The 18,202-nt window shown below is 39.1% G+C and overlaps 1 protein-coding gene across 3 annotated transcripts in view; it reads right to left on the bottom strand.

The window, feature by feature from the left end:
- The window catches only part of rbbp8 (retinoblastoma binding protein 8), a 146,751-nt gene that overhangs the window by 33,141 nt on the left and 95,408 nt on the right, over positions 1 to 18,202 (bottom strand). For all 3 annotated transcript variants that reach the window (XM_063066051.1, XM_063066042.1, XM_063066058.1), the window contains exons 4-8: positions 13,689 to 13,784; positions 10,221 to 10,333; positions 10,052 to 10,127; positions 9,787 to 9,962; positions 3,564 to 3,671 (exon numbers count right to left, since the gene is read on the bottom strand). In XM_063066051.1, coding sequence (XP_062922121.1) covers positions 3,564 to 3,671; positions 9,787 to 9,962; positions 10,052 to 10,127; positions 10,221 to 10,333; positions 13,689 to 13,784 — 569 coding nt within the window. The remainder of the gene's footprint in view (positions 1 to 3,563; positions 3,672 to 9,786; positions 9,963 to 10,051; positions 10,128 to 10,220; positions 10,334 to 13,688; positions 13,785 to 18,202) is intronic.

The raw sequence follows: 18,202 nt of genomic DNA, 5'->3' as shown, positions 1-18,202 counted from the left end.
CAAAGAAAGGAACTGATTATCTTTGAAATTCCAATAAAAATCAATGAAGTACAATAAAGTAGCAGGATGCATATGATTGATACTTGAAATTTTGCAGAATTATTGAGAATATCTTATAAGGTAATAAAGCGATAAGCCAGTTTTGCTATGATGCCAACAGAAAACTGGCACATCACTTCCAATTTTGTATTATTTTATTTGGAATCATTTTAAAAATATATCATTTCTCCAAGACTTTGGAATGTATTGCAGCATTTTAAGCAGAGATGAAACTTTCTATATATAGCGTCTGTATTTATCCTCTGAATCAGAACTGAGGTTAAGTCCCGTTTCCTTACCTTGTTCCAATAATTCTAATCATTTTGAAGTGTGTATTTACTTTTGTTTTGAAACACAAGGATCTTGCTTTCACCACTTCTGACAGACCATTCTTTGCCTCATCAATTATAGAATAAGACCTGTTTTCATTTCTTTTTCTTTCCTTTTGGTAGCAATAAAGTTATGCCCTCCAGTTGCCAAACAGGAAGTCTGCATCATAGAAGCAAACTTATGCAATAGATTTTTTTTTTAAAGTTACACAAGAACAATCAAAAGGTTGCCAATGTCCATTAAGGAAAAGGTTCACCTGGAGTTGCAGAAGATAAAATAGCAGGGAAGTTTATTTAAAACTCAGTGAATATGGATTTGTGAAAGGAAAATCATGTCTGACAAATCTCAGCATGGATTTGTGAAAGGAAAATCATGTCTGACGAATTTCATAGAATTTTTTGAGGATGTAACTAGTAGAGTGGATAGGGGAGAACCAGTATATGTGGCATATATGGATTTTCAAAAGGCTTTTGACAAGGTCCCACACAGGAGATTAGTGTGCAAACTTAAAGCACACGGTATTGGGGGTAAGGTATTGGTGTGGGTGGAGAATTGGTTAGCAGACAGGAAGCAAAGAGTGGGAATAAACGGGACCTTTTCAGAATGGCAGGCGGTGACTAGTGGGGTACCGCAAGGCTCAGTGCTGGGACCCCAGTTGTTTACAATATATATTAATGAGTTGGATGAGGGAATTAAATGCAGCATCTCCAAGTTTGCGGATGACACGAAGCTGGGTGGCAGTGTTAGCAGTGAGGAGGATGCTAAGAGGATGCAGGGTGACTTGGATAGGTTGGGTGAGTGGGCAAATTCATGGCAGATGCAATTTAATGTGGATAAATGTGAAGTTATCCACTTTGGTGGCAAAAATAGGAAAACAGATCATTATCTGAATGGTGGCCGATTAGGAAAAGGGGAGGTGCAATGAGACCTGGGTGTCATTATACACCAGTCATTGAAAGTGGGCATGCAGGTACAGCAGGCGGTGAAAAAGGCGAATAGTATGCTGGCATTTATAGCGAGAGGATTCGAGTACAGGAGCAGGGAGGTACTACTGCAGTTGTACAAGGCCTTGGTGAGACCACACCTGGAGTATTGTGTGCAGTTTTGGTCCCCTAATCTGAGGAAAGACATCTTTGCCATAGGGGGAGTACAAAGAAGGTTCACCAGATTGATTCCTGGGATGGCAGGACTTTCATATGAAGAAAGACTGGATGAACTGGGCTTGTACTCATTGGAATTTAGAAGATTGAGGGGGGGATCTGATTGAAACGTATAAGATCCTAAAGGGATTGGACAGGCTAGATGCAGGAAGATTGTTCCCGATGTTGGGGAAGTCCAGAACGAGGGGTCACAGTTTGAGGATAGAGGGGAAGCCTTTTAGGACCGAGATTAGGAAAAACTTCTTCACACAGAGAGTGGTGAATCTGTGGAATTCTCTGCCACAGGAAACAGTTGAGGCCAGTTCATTGGCTATATTTAAGAGGGAGTTAGATATGGCCCTTGTGGCTATGGGGGTCAGGGGGTATGGAGGGAAGGCTGGGGCGGGGTTCTGAGTTGGATGATCAGCCATGATCATAATAAATGGCGGTGCAGGCGCGAAGGGCCGAATGGCCTACTCCTGCACCTATTTTCTATGTTTCTATGAACATCTCTTGTGGGTAAATTGGTGGAAGCCATTTTGAAAGCAAGAAAAATGGAACCCATGCACAGATCTGTTGCACGTCAAAATGAGTCATACATATGAATGACTACTTCTTACCTTTTACTCTTTATGAACTTGTTAGTTAGGAACAGGCATGGTGGCAGGAAAATTCAGTGAATATGATCTATTTTCACTGCAGGAAGGCTTTGATACCATGTCACAAAAATAATTTGTCACAAGAATGAAATTACGGGATAGGAGGCAAATCACTGTGATGTAGTTACAATTTTAAATAATAAAAATCAAAGCTTGAGCACGTACAAAAGTGCACAAGGGCAAGGGGTCACTTGAATGTGCCGTAGGGTACCTTACTGAAGTCACTACCTGTCTGGGGACTAAAGCACAGTTCGGTCCAGGCAAGGAACCAGAGGGTTTGAGGTTCTAGTAATAGGGAAGAAGCAAGAAAAATGTAAAAGGATTTTTATCGGTGGAATGATGATCAGCAAGCATCATCTGCTCTGGACAAATGTAGGTTAATGTCACTAATGACAGACGGGTTCTAGGCTACATAACTTGGCATCTGTTCATTTAAGTCCATATTGTAACACCAGACAGCATTGGAGAATTAACTGACCTTGGGACACATAGGCCAAGGAATAGGAAACAGACCCATCTTGTGATGTTGAGCCTGTGCCATGTTCCTAATAAAGTGGCCAGTGAGAGTATGTTTATCGTCTTCTGCTGCTGTACATCCACTTCAACGTTTGACATGTTCTGTGTTCAGAGAAGTCTTTCTACACACCGCTGTTGTAAAGTGTGGTTATCTGAGTTACTGTCGCGTTCCTGACAACCTCCCTCATTAATAAGGCATTTTTGCCAATAGAATTGCCAATCACTGTATGTTATTTTGTTAGTCTGCACTATTCTCTGTAAACTCTACAGACTGATCATTCCACCGTCAGTCACTTACATTTTTTCCCCATTCTGAAATTTAGTATGAACAACATCTGAACCTCTTGATCATGTCTGCATGCTTTTATCCAGAGTTACAGCCACATGACTGGCTGATTAGATATTTGCATTATTTGTACATGTATAATCTGCTAATTATTTGCAGTAAAGAGAATATATACAGATGTTCTGAATACAGTGGCTACTGAGTGAATATGTGTCCAAACTTTGATCATCTTATATCTTCAGTCATTTATACAAGCCAACTTTCAATCTAACTCTCAAGGCTATATTCGAGCCAGGCCCAGCATTTCAAAGAGAAAGAGCAGAATAGCTCCAACAGAAAGTCAGTACAGCAAAGGATAGAAAATGGACTCGTGCATCACAATGCAATTAGTTTGGGAAGGGGATGAGGTATGGTATACAGAAAATTACCCCAAATACTTTTATTGTGATTGAAATACAAAATATCAAATTATGTTTTGATCAGAAATCCTTTTATTTAGATAAACCTGGTTACCAGAGGTACCAAAATAATTTACATCTCAGTTATCACATCTGTCAAATTCAGTTTATTGAGCAGATAATGTTTGGAACTTACTTTCTGTTGACAATGTACCAAGATCACAGGTATCAGGGGCTAAGACTTCTTCATCCTGCTTGCAGTGGGTCACACCAGAGGAGGATCCTAACAGCATTTTACATTTCTCTGCATACAAACAAAATGCCAGCTTAAACAATTTAACTTTACAGAAGTAAGCATAAGTTACTGGACAATACAGTAGGGTTATAACTGTAACACTGTAACAAATATTTCTTTGAATATACTTAAAATACCTTTTTGATGCTTTTTTTTTTACTGCTGAGCCAGATAGCGCCTGTAAACCACAGCAATGTGAAGTGGGATACTTCCAAACTTCTAAACATACCTCTTCTGAATTACTCTCACTGCAATCTGCAACCTGCAATTTCCCTTTAAGCAACGTGCTTTTGAACCATCTTAATGAGCTAGCGATTTCACAATCTTCTGATGTACTTGGCAGACATAACTCTGAAGCATACAGGTAGGGCAGCTTTAAGCGGACTAAGATACATCACCATGGCCGGAAAAGAGAGAGGAGGGGAGGTCTCCAAGCCTGACTGAAACGCAGAGGAATGACATTTGCCCTACCCAGTATCTTTTCAGCAAATGTACAGTCACTGGAGAACAAGATTGTGGACTTAAGGGCAAGATTGCTATGTCAGAGGGAGATAAGGAATTACTGTGTTTTGTGTTTCATGGAGAAATGGCTCACTTTAAACATGCTGGATGCATCAGTAAAGTCCAAAGGCTTCACGATACATAGGATGGGCCAAACTGCTGATTCAAACTGATGAAGGGACTCAGCCCAAACGTGGACTGTTTACTCTTTTCCATAGGTGCTGTCTGGCCTTCTGAGTTCCTCCAGCATTGTGTGTGCTGCTTGGATATCCAGCATCTGCAGATTTTCTCTTGTCTTTAACCTCTTGTTTCAGCAGTCTGAGATATCCAACTACTTCAAGCAGGCTTCAAATATACTGGTGCCTGAGAAGATGCGGTAACCCTCTGCAATGACTATTGAGTATTTATATCCTTCGAGAATCTTCAAATATTACTGGGATAACTCGGGGATTAAAGTCCCATAAATTATCACTCTATGCTGATGATTTACTTTTATATATTTCTAATCCTGAGAAATCCATTCCTGCTGTTTTAGAGTTATTAGCACAATTTGGTTTTTTTTCAGGTTATAAATTAAATCTTAGTAAGAGTGAACTTTTTCCGATTAATAAACATCTTCCCTTATATTATAAATTTCCATTTAAATTGATTAATAATTATTTCTCATATCTTGGGATTAAAATTACTTGTAAATACAAAGATTTATTTAAGACTAACTTTTTACCATTAATAGACCATATTACTCAACTTTCATCTAAATGGTTTCCCTTATATTTAACTTTGATTGGTCGTATTAATGCAGTTAAGATGTTTTTTTTGCCAAAATTTTTATATGTGTTTCAGGCATTACCAATTTTTGTTCCAAAATCTTTCTTTGATAAAGTTGACTCTAAAATTTCTTCATTTATTTGGCAGAATAAGAATCCGAGACTGGGTAAAATACATTTACAGAAAGCTAAGAGGTTTAGCATTACCTAACTTTAGATTCTATTATTGGGCTATTAATATTCGACATATGAAATTTTGGTTACTTGATCAGGACATACTATCTATTCCTAAATGGGTAGCATTGGAACTACAATCTGTTCAGGGTTATACACTTGGCTCTATTTTAGGCTCCTCTCTCCCTTTTGATTCGAAACGCCTTAAGCAGGTCTCTAACCCGATAGTTAAATATGCTTTGCGCATTTGGTTTCAATTCAGAAAATTTTTTGATCTTAATCAATTCGGGTTAGCGATTCCTATTTTAGGTAACATATTTTTTCCTCCCTCTTTTACGGATCGCGCTTTTCAAACTTGGAAGACTAAGGGTATTTTACGGTTTTTGGATTTATTTTTAGATGGTTCCCTTATGTCTTTTGAACAATTATCTAATAAATATAACTTATCAAGAATACATTTTTTTAGATATTTACAAGTTAGAAATTTCCTAAGTACTATACTTTCTTCCTTTCCAATGCTTCCTCCTACATATATTTTAGATTCGATAATTAACCTCAATCCATGTCAGAAAGGTGCATCGGCTATGATTTATAATATTATTATGAAACTTAGGAAAGCTCCATTTGATAAGATTAGGGTAGATTGGGAACAGGAATTGGGGCTTACCATTTCTGTGGATGATTGGGGGCAAATTTTACAATTAGTTAATACCTCCTCTATTTGTGCTAAACATTCCCTAATTCAATTTAAAGTGGTTCATAGAGCACATATGTCCAAAGATAAGTTAGCGCGTTTTTACTCGCATATTAATCCTTTCTGTGACAGATGTTTGGGGCAGATAGCCTCTTTAACTCATATGTTTTGGTCTTGCCCTACTTTGGAAACTTTTTGGAGAGATATTTTTAATATTATTTCTAAGGTATTAAATATAGATATCTCTCCTCACCCTATTACTGCTATCTTTGGACTACCTAAAATTTCTAGTAATCTTTCCCCTTCAGCCCGTAGAATGATTGCATTTCTTACTTTAATGGCGAAAAGATGTATTTTACAACATTGGAAAGAGCTTAATGCTCCAACTACCTTTTTTTGGTTTTCTCAGACGATTTTATGTTTGAATTTGGAGAAAATTAGAAGTAACCTTTACGATTCTTCATTTAAATTTGAACAGATTTGGGGACCTTTTATTCGATATTTTCATTTAATGTAATATTTACCCTTCTTGTTTTTTTTCACTGTTTTTAATGGAGGTCGGGATTGAGGACGTGATTTTAAGTTTAACTCTGTTTGGTTTCAAGTTAGCCCATTGCTTTGCTTTGCTTTTAGTTAGTTGCACGGTGGGTTTTTTTTTGGGGTTTTTTTTTCTTTTTTTTTTCCATTGATATATATAAAATTTAGTATACTATTATGTTATCTTGGTTTCTTATGTTTAAATTACATTGTTTGTAGTATTTTTTTTGGTATTGATACCTTTTGGAATTTTATTATACTTTAACATTGTATTAATGTTTATATGGCTTACCTTTTTTGTATACTTATTCAATAAAAAGATTTAAAAAGAAAGAAAGAAAGAGTATTTATATCCAACTGTGATGAAGTGCTTTGAGAGGTTGATGATGAAACATATCAACTCCTGCCTGAGAAGTGACTTGGATCTGTCTAATTTGCCTACCCGCACAACAGGTCCACAGAAGGTGCCATTTCATTGACTCTTCACTCAACCCTAGACCTATGCACAGTAAAGATGCATACATCAGGATATCACTTATTGCCTACAGAGTGGCATTCAATACCATAATCCCCTCAAAACTATTCAATCAGCTTCAAGATCTTGGCCTCAATCTCTCCTTGTACAAATGGATTCCCGATTTCCTCACGTGCAGACTGCAGACAGTTCAGATTGACCAATTCAAAGTAAATTTAATACCAAACTACATATATGTCGCCATATACAAGAGATTCATTTTCTTGTGGGCATACTCAATAAATCCAATAACCATAACGGAATCAATGACAGGTGGCACCAACAAGATGTACAAGCAGTGTGAAAGAGACAACAAAAAGAAAGAAAAAAGACATTAAATATAGAGGATATGAGAAGAAGAGTACTTGAAAGTGAATCCATAGGTTGGGGGAACAGTAGAGTGATGGGGCCAGTGTAGTTCTCCCCTCTGGTTCAAGAGCCTGGTGGTTGAAGGGTAATGACTGTTCCTGAACCTGGTGGTGTGATTCCTGAGGCTCCTGTACCTTCAACCTGATGCAGCAAGAAGAGAGCATGACCTGGTGGGAGAACCTGATGATGGATGTTGCTTTCCTGCGACAATTCTCTGTACAGATCCACCCAATGGTGGGCAGAGATTTACCTCTGATGGACTGGGCTGTATCGATTATATTTTGTAGGATCTTCCATTCAGGGGCTTTGGAGTTTCCATACCAGGCTGTGATGCTGCCAATCAAGATACTCTCCACCACGCATAGTCATAAAGAAGAACAGCATAGAAACAGGCCCTTCGGCTTATCTAGTTCATAACAAAACCGTTTAAACTGCCTCCACCCATTGATCTGCACCAGGACCTTGGCCCTACATATCCCTATTATCCATGTACCTATCCAAACTTCTCTTAAACATTGAAATTGAGCTCGCAGCGCCACTTGTGTTGTCAGCTCATTCCACTTTCTCACGACCCTGTGAGTGAAGAAGTTTCCCCTCATGCTCCCCTTAAACTTCTCACCTTTCACCCTTAAGCCATGACATCTGGTTGTAGTTTCACCCAACCTCAGTGGTAAAAGCCCACTTGCATTTACCCTATCTATACCCTTCATAATTCTGTATACCTCTATCGAATCTCCTTTCAATCTTCTACACTCTAAAGAATACAGTCCTAATCTATTCAATCTTTCCTTATAACTCATGTCATCCAGACCCAGCAACATCCTTGTAAATTTTCTCTGCATTCTTTCAACCTTATTTACAGATTTCCTGTAGGTAGGTGACCAAAGCTGCACACAATACTCCAAATTAGGCCTCACCAATGTCCTGTACAACCTCAACATGACATATCAATGGAACACCAGTTTCCTCCTCCTGAAGTCAATACTCAACTCTTTGGTCTTGCTGACATTGAGTAACAGGTTGTTATTACGACACAACTGAGCTATATTTTCAATTCCACCCCACAATATGCTTCAACATCTCCTCCACAATCTCCATCAGCACAGGTTATGTGCTTAGCTCACTTTATACTTATGACTGTGAGGCCAAGCACAATTCCAATGCCATATTTAAGCTGGCCAAATCAAAAGTTATGATGAATCAGCACATAGGAGGGAGACTGAAAATCCGGCTGAGTGGTGCTACAACAACAACCTCTCACTCAATGTCAGCAAGACCAAAGAGCTGATTATTGACTCCAGGAGGAGGAAACTGGTGGTCCATGAGCAGCCTCATTGGGGGATCAGAGGCGGAGAGGGTCAGTAACTTTAAATTCCACACTGTTATAATTTTAGAATCTGTCAGGGGACAGCACGCAAGTGCAATTACAAAGAAAGCACTGCAGCACCTCTACTTCCTTGGAAGTTTGTGAAGTTTTGGCGTGGCATCTAAAACTTTGACAAAATAGTATGGATGTGTAGAGGAGAGTATAATGTCTGGCTGCATCACAGCCTGGTATGGAAACACTAATGCCCTTGAATGGAAAATCCTACAAAAAGTAGTGGATATGGCCCAGTCCATCACAGGTAAAGCCCTTCCCACCACTGAGCACATCCACATGATGCGCTGTCGCAGGAAAGCAGCATCCATCATCAAAGACCCCCACAACTCAGGTCATTCTCTCTTCTCGCTGTTGCCATCAGGAGGGTGGTACAGGGCCCTCAGGAGCCACACCAGCAGGTTCAGGAACAGTTATTACCCCTCAATTACTAGGATGTTGAACCATCGGGAACAACATAACTCACTTCATTTGCCCCATCACTTGTTCCCACAACCTACAGACTCATTTTCAAGAACTCCTCATGTACTTGATTTTTAGTCCTTGTTCATTTATCTTTATTTATTTTTGTATCTGTACAGTTTATGGTCTTTTGCAGATTGGTGGTTTGTCTGTCTTGTTGGGTCCTGTTCTGATTAAAATACTGTTCTAGTTTTAGTGGTAGCATTCAATAAATTTATTTATGCCAATTTATTCACCTTGTGGGCACGTGGCCAAGTGGTTAAGGCATTGGACTAGCAACCTGAAGGTCGTGAGTTCGGGTCCCAGCCGAGGCAGCGTGTTGTGTCCTTGAGCAAGGCACTTAACCACACAGTGCTCTGTGACAACACTGGTGCCAAGCTGTATCGGCCCCTACCCTTCCCTTGGACAACATCGGTGTCATGGAGAGGAGAGACTTGCAGCATGACCAACTGCCGGTCTTCCATACAACCTTGCCCAGGCCTGTGCCCCGGAGAGTGAAGACTTTCCAGGCGCAGATCCATGGTCTCACAAGACTAACGGATGCCAAAAAATTAACCTTAAGGAATCTTCACATGAATACAATCTTGTGCACAAATAGTAGAAATCAGTTTATGAAAAAAAACTAAAACAACTTTGTTTCTCTGGACAAATCATCAACACAATTTTTTTTTAATGTGTGAATATATTTTACATTGTAAAATTCAATGCATCTTGAATGATACTCGTACCATTAGTCTGCAGCTCTGTAGGATCTATACTTGTATGTTCCACATAGCGAATATGGCTCTTCTCCTTTCTCCTTCGCATTCTGCTAAGCATGGAGGTGGAAAAGGATAAAATCGGAGAACCTGGAATTATTCCATCATCGTGATCTGCTGCACCTACTGCTTCATGTAGTTTTTCTCTGACAAAGAAATAAAGGTCAGACAGATCTCAAAGTAAAAATATACAGTAAATGGAAGGTTACAGATGCAAGCGTCACACGAAACTTACTTCTTCTGGCGTTCAAGTGATTCAAGTTGGTCACTGAGCTTTTTATTTTCTTCCTGAAGATTGCTCTTTTCATTCACTGTTGATTAAAGATAACGAAGAGGTAGAAAGGTAAGAAAAAGTTTTTCAAGAAAAATATGTTCCCCCAAGATAAATCCTAAGAACCACTCACTAAGTTCTGTAATAAGTTTTAGATTCTGCTGTCGAATATTCTCAAATTCCTGCTGTTTCTTTTTCATATGCTCTTCGGTAACCGCACACCTGTCACACAAACCTGCTCGCAACCTGCAAAGAAATTGATCAAAATTTTTACTCAAAATTGCAGCAAGCTTAAATAAATTTCTCATTCCCTCAGTTCATGTACAAGTGTGCCTTTACAAAGTTTCATTAAAAAGTTCAAGTAGATAAAATATTAAAGTTATACTCTAAATAATCTTCCATTTAAATTAATTTTGTTGCAAATGAAGTTCAATAAATAACATTGCTGATGTCAAACGTTATGAAAGAGCTGCATTGCAGAATTAAGGCACTACCATGAGGAATGGCCATCATGGAATTCGTGTACACTCTAGGGAGCTTTTTCAAGTAACAAACTGGAGCAATTTTAGGGGTATCAAAAGATATTTTAAGAAATTTGCCGAAAATTTAGACTTCTAACAATGAACTAATAGAATTCCTGCTGGTAACTCAATTACTCCTAATCTTTGAAATCAAGATCAATACCGACATTAAAGAGACTAGCAAGGAACTTGAGAATGTAGCTGATGCACGCTTGCATCAGCTATCTTGCAGATATAGGTTTAGTTGAGGTCACCTCATTATAGGAATAATGTGGAAGCTTTAGAGAGGCTGCCTGGATTAGAGAGTATATCTGATAAAGAATGGTTGAGCAAGCCAGGGCTTTTCGCTTTGGAGCATAGAAGAATGAGAAGTAACTTGACCAAGGTGTACAAGAAGATAAGAGACATAGAGTGGACAACTGGTACCTTTTTCCCAGGGTGGAAATGGCTAATACGAGAGGATATAATTTTAAGATAATTGGAGGAAAGTATTGTGGGGATGTTAGAGATAGGTTTTTTTCATATGCAGATAGTGGGAAGTGTGTGAAACACACTGCCATGGGTGCTGGTAGAGGTGGATACATTAGGGAGATTTAATAGAATTTAGACACATGGATGAAAGACAAATGGAGGCCAATGTGGGAGGAAAGCATTGATCGATCTTGGTTAAAAGGTCAGCACAACATGGTGGGTTGAAGGGCCTGTGCAATGTGTCTGTGCTCTATATGCATTGGAGATGGTTCAATGATTAATAAAGGGCCTCTAGTGCAAACTTCAGATGTTGAGGCTTCAGCACACAATAGCAACAGAGGGAAGAGGAGATTCAGAGTTTTACAGCGCTAAAACAGGCCCTTTGTCCCAACTTGTCCATATTGACCAAAGTGTCCATCTGAGTTTGTGCTACTTGCCTGCATTTGGCCCATATCTCTCTAAACCTTTCCTATTCATATAACTGTTCAAATGTCTTTTAAACACTGTAATTGTACTCAACTCTACCACTTCTTCTAGCTGCTCATTCTATATACCCACCTTCCTGTGAAAAACTTCTCCCTCAGGTCCCTTCTAAGTCTTCCCTCTCTCACCTAACACCTATATCCTCTAGTTTTAGACTCTCCGATCCTGCAAATAGGACTATGACAATCTATGACATCGATATCCTTCATGATTTTATAAAATCTACAATGTCACTCATTGATCTCATTTAGGCCAGGCGAAATGATCACAGCTTTTACAGTCTCTCATTAGAACTCAAGCCCTCCAATCCCAGCACCATTCTTTGGAATTCTTTTTTACCTTCTAACTTAATTCTTGCTATAGTAAGGCAACCAGAAATTCACACAATACTCTAAATGTGGTTTCACTAGCATATTGTACATCTATAACACGTTGTCCCAAATTTTGCACTCAATATTGAATTAAATTGAACTGACTTTATTACCTACATCCTTCATATAGACAAGGAGTAAAGATCTTTACGTTTTGTCTCTGTCTAAATGTGCAATTTGTAATAAACAGTAAGTACAACAGGGCAGTCAATATAGCATAGAAATACAGTTGTATCAGCATGAATTAAGCAGTCTGATGGCCTGGTGGAAGAAGCTGTCCTGGAGCCTGGTGTCCTGGCTTTTATGTTGCAGTACGTTTGTGGTTGGGGTGATTCAGGTCCCCAGTGATCCTGTGGGCCCTTTTTACACACCTGTCTTTGTAAATGTCCTGAATAGTGGAAGTTCACATCTACAGATGTGCTGGGCTGTCCACACCACTCTCTGCAGAGTCCTGCGATTAAGGGAGGTACAGTTCCCATACCAGGCAGTGATGCAGCCAGTCAGGATGCTCTCAATTGTGCCCCTATAGAAAGTTCTTTGGATTTAGGGGTCCATACCAAACTTCTTCAACCTTCTGAGGTGAAAAAGGCGCAGCTGGTATGTACAGACCACGAGATCCTGGGTGATGTTTTTGCCGGGGAACTTAAAGCTGTTCACCCTCTCAACCCCAAATCCACATCCAATGAAGGCGGTTGGCCCCCTTCACCATATTGTTTTTTTGATTAGAGATACAGTGCAGAATAGGCCTATCCAGCATCACCAGCAGCCCACCGATTTAACTCTAGCCTAATCACGGGACAAGTTACAATGACCAATTATCCTACTAACAGGTACATCTTTGGACTGTGGGAGGAAACCGGAGCACCTGAAGGAAACTCACGCATTCCACCAGGAGAATGTACAAACTCCTTACAGAGGATGCTGGGATTGAATCCAAACTCTTAATGCCCTGAGACGTAATCAGTTCTGGCTAATCCAAATGCCATAGCACCACCTCTCCAAATCCCTTGCAGTAACTTTCCCTTGCCAGATGTAAAGCTCTGTGCCCACAATTCCCTGGCACTGTAATACAGTCCTTTGCAAATAAAAGCACAATATTAGCAACTCTCTAGTCTTCTAGTACTAAAGAAGGAAGAAAAATCTCTGGCATGGCTCCTTGCTTCTTCCAACATCCTAGGGTAAACTTGATCAGGCCCCAGTGATTCATCTACTTTTAGGTGCCTCAAAACCATCAGCACCTTCTCTGCCCCATAGGTATCCTTGTATAACTCCCGAGATTCATTTAAGTGATCCATGACAGTGTCTCTTTAAAAACTAGCAAGAATTATGTCAGAATTGTTAGGCAAGAATAAAAAAATACGGTTTAGGAGTCTAAGTAGGAAACACTCCTGCTTGTCCTCATCAGTAAGGATCGCAAAGAAAAGCATTTTTCAACCTAGCCTGTGTCATATTTGTCACAGGTTTGATTCCAGGTAAGTACACCGGATAGTGGGAGAAGCATTAACTGCAGAATTAATTATATCGCCAAGCAGTTGTGTTTAAATTTAGTCCTCATTGGCTTTCATGATGCCTTAGTGACCTTCAATGCTTTTGAAGATGTCGTATGAAAATGCAGCTTCCAGCTAGTATGTAGATCTTAATAAATCCTAGCAACATCTTAACACTGACGATTGATTAAAAGTAAAGCTCAAAAACATCAAAATTGACCTCTAGTGAAGCTTTATTCACTTCTTACAACATAATTTAAAATCTCACCTGTCTTCCAAAGCTTTAATGTTGTCATGCAACGCTTTTTGTTGCTCCCTTAACTGTTGGTTTTTATTGTAGTACTCTTCAAGTCTTTGAGCATCTCTGGAAAGAGATTACATATCATACACGCAAGATATTACATTTTTCAGAATTAGTCTTGTGACAGTCTATTGAATAAATGTCAAATGATTATGTGAATTCGACATTAAGCTCCCAGTGATTTACAAGTGGAAATATTTGTCTGGTAGCTGTCTGGCATGTCATGACAAATGCAAACTTGTGGAATTTACTTGCTGTAACCTGAGTGAAAGTTCAAGAATACATATTAAAAAGGAAACAGGCAACAATTCTTTTGTGCTTTTTTTTTGCCCAAATGAGAAACTGGGATTAACTAATTCACCCTTTATCACCATTTCCTGTGTTATTTAGCTAGGCAGCTTCTCAGATATTTCTCAGCCACACTTGCTACAATAAGATCATTTATCTGTTATTTATGAAATAAATAATATTCCAATAAAAATGTTCATCATAAAACAAACTATTCTACCAGCAGTGTTTTCTGATTCTATCTCAACTTGCCTTCTGCTTGAAGCATCTGGCCCAGACGGGGTAACTAGCCAAGTAATGAAGACCCATGCTAATCAACTGGCTGGCGTGTTCACTGAGATCTTTAACCTCTTGTTTTGGCAGTCTAAGGTACCCAGCTGCTTCAAGTAGGCTTCAGTTATACCGGTGCCAAAGAAGAATGTGGTATTCTGCCTCTATGACTACTATCCAATCGCACTTACATCCACAGTGATGAAGTGTTTTGAGAGATTAGTAATGAAGCATATCAACTACTGCCTGAGAAACAACTTGGATCTGCTCCAATTAGCCTATCAGCACAACAGGCAGATGCCATTTCATTGTCTCTTTACTCAACATGAGGAAGCGCTTTATTGACTACAACTCAGCATTTAGTACCATCATCCCCTCAAAACTAATCAATAATCTTCAAGACCTTGACCTCAATAGTTCCTTGTGCAATTGGATCCTCAAATTCTTCACTTACAGACCCCAGTTCAGATTGGCAACATTTCCTTCACAATCTCCATCACCATAAGGCTGTGTGCTTAGCCCACTGCTCTATTCACTTTACACTTATAACTGTGAGGCTAAGCACAGCTCTAATGCCATATTTAAGTTTGCTGACGACACCACAATCATAGGCTAAATCAGCAGTAGTGACGAATCAACATATAGGAGGGAGACTGAAAATCTGGCTGAGTGGTGCCACAACAACAACCACTCAATGTCAGCAAGACCAAGGAGCTGATTATTGACTTTAGGAGAAGGAAGCCAGAGGTCCATGAGCCAGTCCTCAGTGGGGGATCAGAGGTGGAGAGGGTCTGCAACTTTAAATTCCCCTCAGTGTTATCATTTCAGAGGATCTGCCCTGGGCCCAGCATATAAATGCAATTATGGGAAAGCATTGTAGCATTTATACTTTCTCAGGAGTTTGTGAAGATTTGGCATGACGTCTAACACTTTGACAAACTTCTATAGGTGAAGAGAATATTGACCAGCGGCATCACAGCCTGGCATGGATACACCAACGCCTTGAATAGAAAAACTAACAAAAGCAGCAGATATGGCCCAGTTCATCACAAGTAATGCCCTCCCCACCATTAAGCATATCTCTACACCATTGAATGGGTATCAGCGTCTCCCACTACCTGGGTCATACTCTCTTGCCATCAGGAAGGTGATACAGGAGCCCAAGACTCACAGCACTAGGTTCAGGAACAGTTATTACCCCTTTGTCATCAAGCGCTTGAAGCAGAAGGGATAACTGCACTCATCTTATCACTGACTTGTTCCCACAACCTATGGACTCATTTTCAAGGACTCTTCATCTCATGTTCTCAATACTCATTGCTTGCTTGTTTGTTTATTTATTATTTTTTTTTAAACCTTCTTCCTTTCTTTTTGTATTTACACAGTTTGTTGTCTTTTGCCATGTTGATGTGGCCTTTCACTGATTCTGTGATGGTTCTACGATTTATTGCGTATTGTTCATTTGATATATGTCATATTGTACAACATGGGTGATCGTGGACTTTCAATGACCATGATTGTTCTTGATAATTTTTTTCTACAGAAGTGTTTGCCATTGCCTTCCTCTGGGCAGTGTCTTTACAAGACGGGTGGCCCCAGCCGTTATCAATTCTCTTCAGAGATTGTTTGCCTGGCATCAGTGGTCTCATGGCCAGGACTTGTAATATGAACCAGCTGCTATTACTACCATCCACCACCTGATCCTAAGGCTTCATGTGACCCTGTTCAGGGGCTAAGCAGGTGCTACACCTTGTCCTAGGGTGACCTGCAGGCTTACAGAAGGAAGGAGCACCTTACACTTCCCTTTGGTAGGGACGTATCTCCACCCTCGCACCCATTATTGAATATGCCTGCAAGAAAATGAATGTGTTGTATATGGTGACACGTATGTACTTCAATAATAAATTTACTTTGAACTTTTGAGCTATAATGCATTGAACTCTGCAGATAAAGAGTATGCATTCAAATTTTGAAACAAACCGATTTAATCTTGTATTAGTTGAAGACGAAGTGTTCAGAAAAATTCGCAAAACTGTTCATTGCTGCACTTGTTACTTGAGAATGTTTTCAGGCTAGAAGTTCAATCTTTGCAGCCAGTAAAAAATTTGGGGCAGGCTTAAAAGGATTCCTTCAATGCTTATCAGTTTCATCATCTGCTCATATTATACTGATAACGTTCTCAAAAAATCCAAAACTGATATAAAAAAGAGGAAAGTACAAAAGTAAATTAACAATAAAACAGCAGGAGCAAAGGGAAGTTAGACCCATTTGGTAGTCGTGACTGACACTATCAGCAATATGAAGTCCAGCCTTAGTTATGGCCTTTGACCCAGAGTCTATAGAATCATTAGTTGCAATGTTCTGCAAAATCCTACACAAGAGCTCCATTGTTGTGGTTATCTGTACTGAAATATTAAACTTCAGGAATTTGGGGGAGTCAGTAACAGTGACTCTTGTTAAGGACCATTGTGATCACAATGAGATATTTGTATAAAGACCAGCCGTGTTGCAAGATATGCAAAGAATCACCACAGACTGTTTACTCATCTGCTAGATACCTACATTTGTGAACCATAAAGAAAACCTTAAATCCACCGCCAGTTAAAACAAAAAAATCATTCTGGTTCTTTGAATTCTGACAGAGAAATAGAGATTCTTATCAAATATTCCTCATTGAAATATTACATCAGTATCCTTATCCAACAAATACATTTTGTAGACTTTGTTGATCCAAAGAAATTCCACAATATTTTTTTGACCCCACCATGATTTACTGTTGCACACGACTTCCTACTGACATTCTGAAGGAAATGTGAAATTGGCTTAAACCAAGCTCTTATTAAAATTCCTAATGAACCATAAGGTAGAATTAAATAATGTTTGCAAGGTTTAAAGGTATGATGACATAAAACTAAAAGGCTTGCTTATCATTCAAAGAATAAAGTCAAAATAAAGGGGAGTATTTCTTTAACTCTCACCTAAGGGAGGCCACCAGAGCAATGTAAAATCTAATAAGATGGCTCCCTTTGCACAGGGTTTCCAAAGTTGAAAGTTTAGCAACAATTAAAAATTGAGAACCACCTCAGTACAAACATGCAGATTATGAACTCTATAGCCAACTACTGATCGTTGAATGGCAAATGAAATGAGTGATTATTATTTTTTTTGAAATTAGCAAACAATTTTAAGAACGGGCCTGAGACACTCCTAAAAGCCAGTGTGAGCTGCATTTGACTACTTATGCCTGTACTAAGTTTTGGTAAGAGGAAACCCTCTACCGCAATAAATCAAACTTTATACCAAAATTGAAAAATTAATGAAAGCTTATATTTTGCCAATTAGATTTTAAAATCTCATGTTTTGAATAGTGTTACTTCCATAGTTTAAAAATTCTGCCTATAAAAATCAAGGCACCGAAGTTCAAAAGTCAAAGTAAATCTATTAACAAAGTACATGTATGTCATCATATATCACCCTGAGATTCATTTTCTTGGGGCCATTCACAGCAAATAGAAAAAAAGCACAAATGAATCAATGAAAAACCTCAGGCAACAGATTCAAATAGGAAACCAGTATGCAAAAGACAACATACTGAAAATACAAAAAAAGCAAACAATAATCACCATCTTAAATAAATAAGCAATAAATATCGAAAACACGAGTTGTGGAGACCTTAAAAGTGAGTCCATAGTTCGTGGAATCAGTTCCGTGTTGAGGTGAGTGAAGTTATCCCCTCTGGTTCAAGAGCCTAATGGTTGAGGGATAATAACTGTTCCTAAACCTGGTGGCGAGGGACTTGAGGCTCCTTTACCTCCTTCCTGATTGCAGCAGTGAGAAGAGAATGGCCTGGATGGTGAGGGTCCTTAATAATGGACACTGCTTTCCTGCGACAGTACTCTTTGTTAATGTGCTTAATGGTGGGG

Source organism: Mobula hypostoma, chromosome 1 (assembly GCF_963921235.1).
Source record: "Mobula hypostoma chromosome 1, sMobHyp1.1, whole genome shotgun sequence".
In the NCBI taxonomy this organism is placed as follows: domain Eukaryota; kingdom Metazoa; phylum Chordata; class Chondrichthyes; order Myliobatiformes; family Myliobatidae; genus Mobula; species Mobula hypostoma.
The sequence above is the reverse complement of the archived record's forward strand: the minus strand, read 5'-3'. Positions and strand labels throughout refer to the sequence as shown.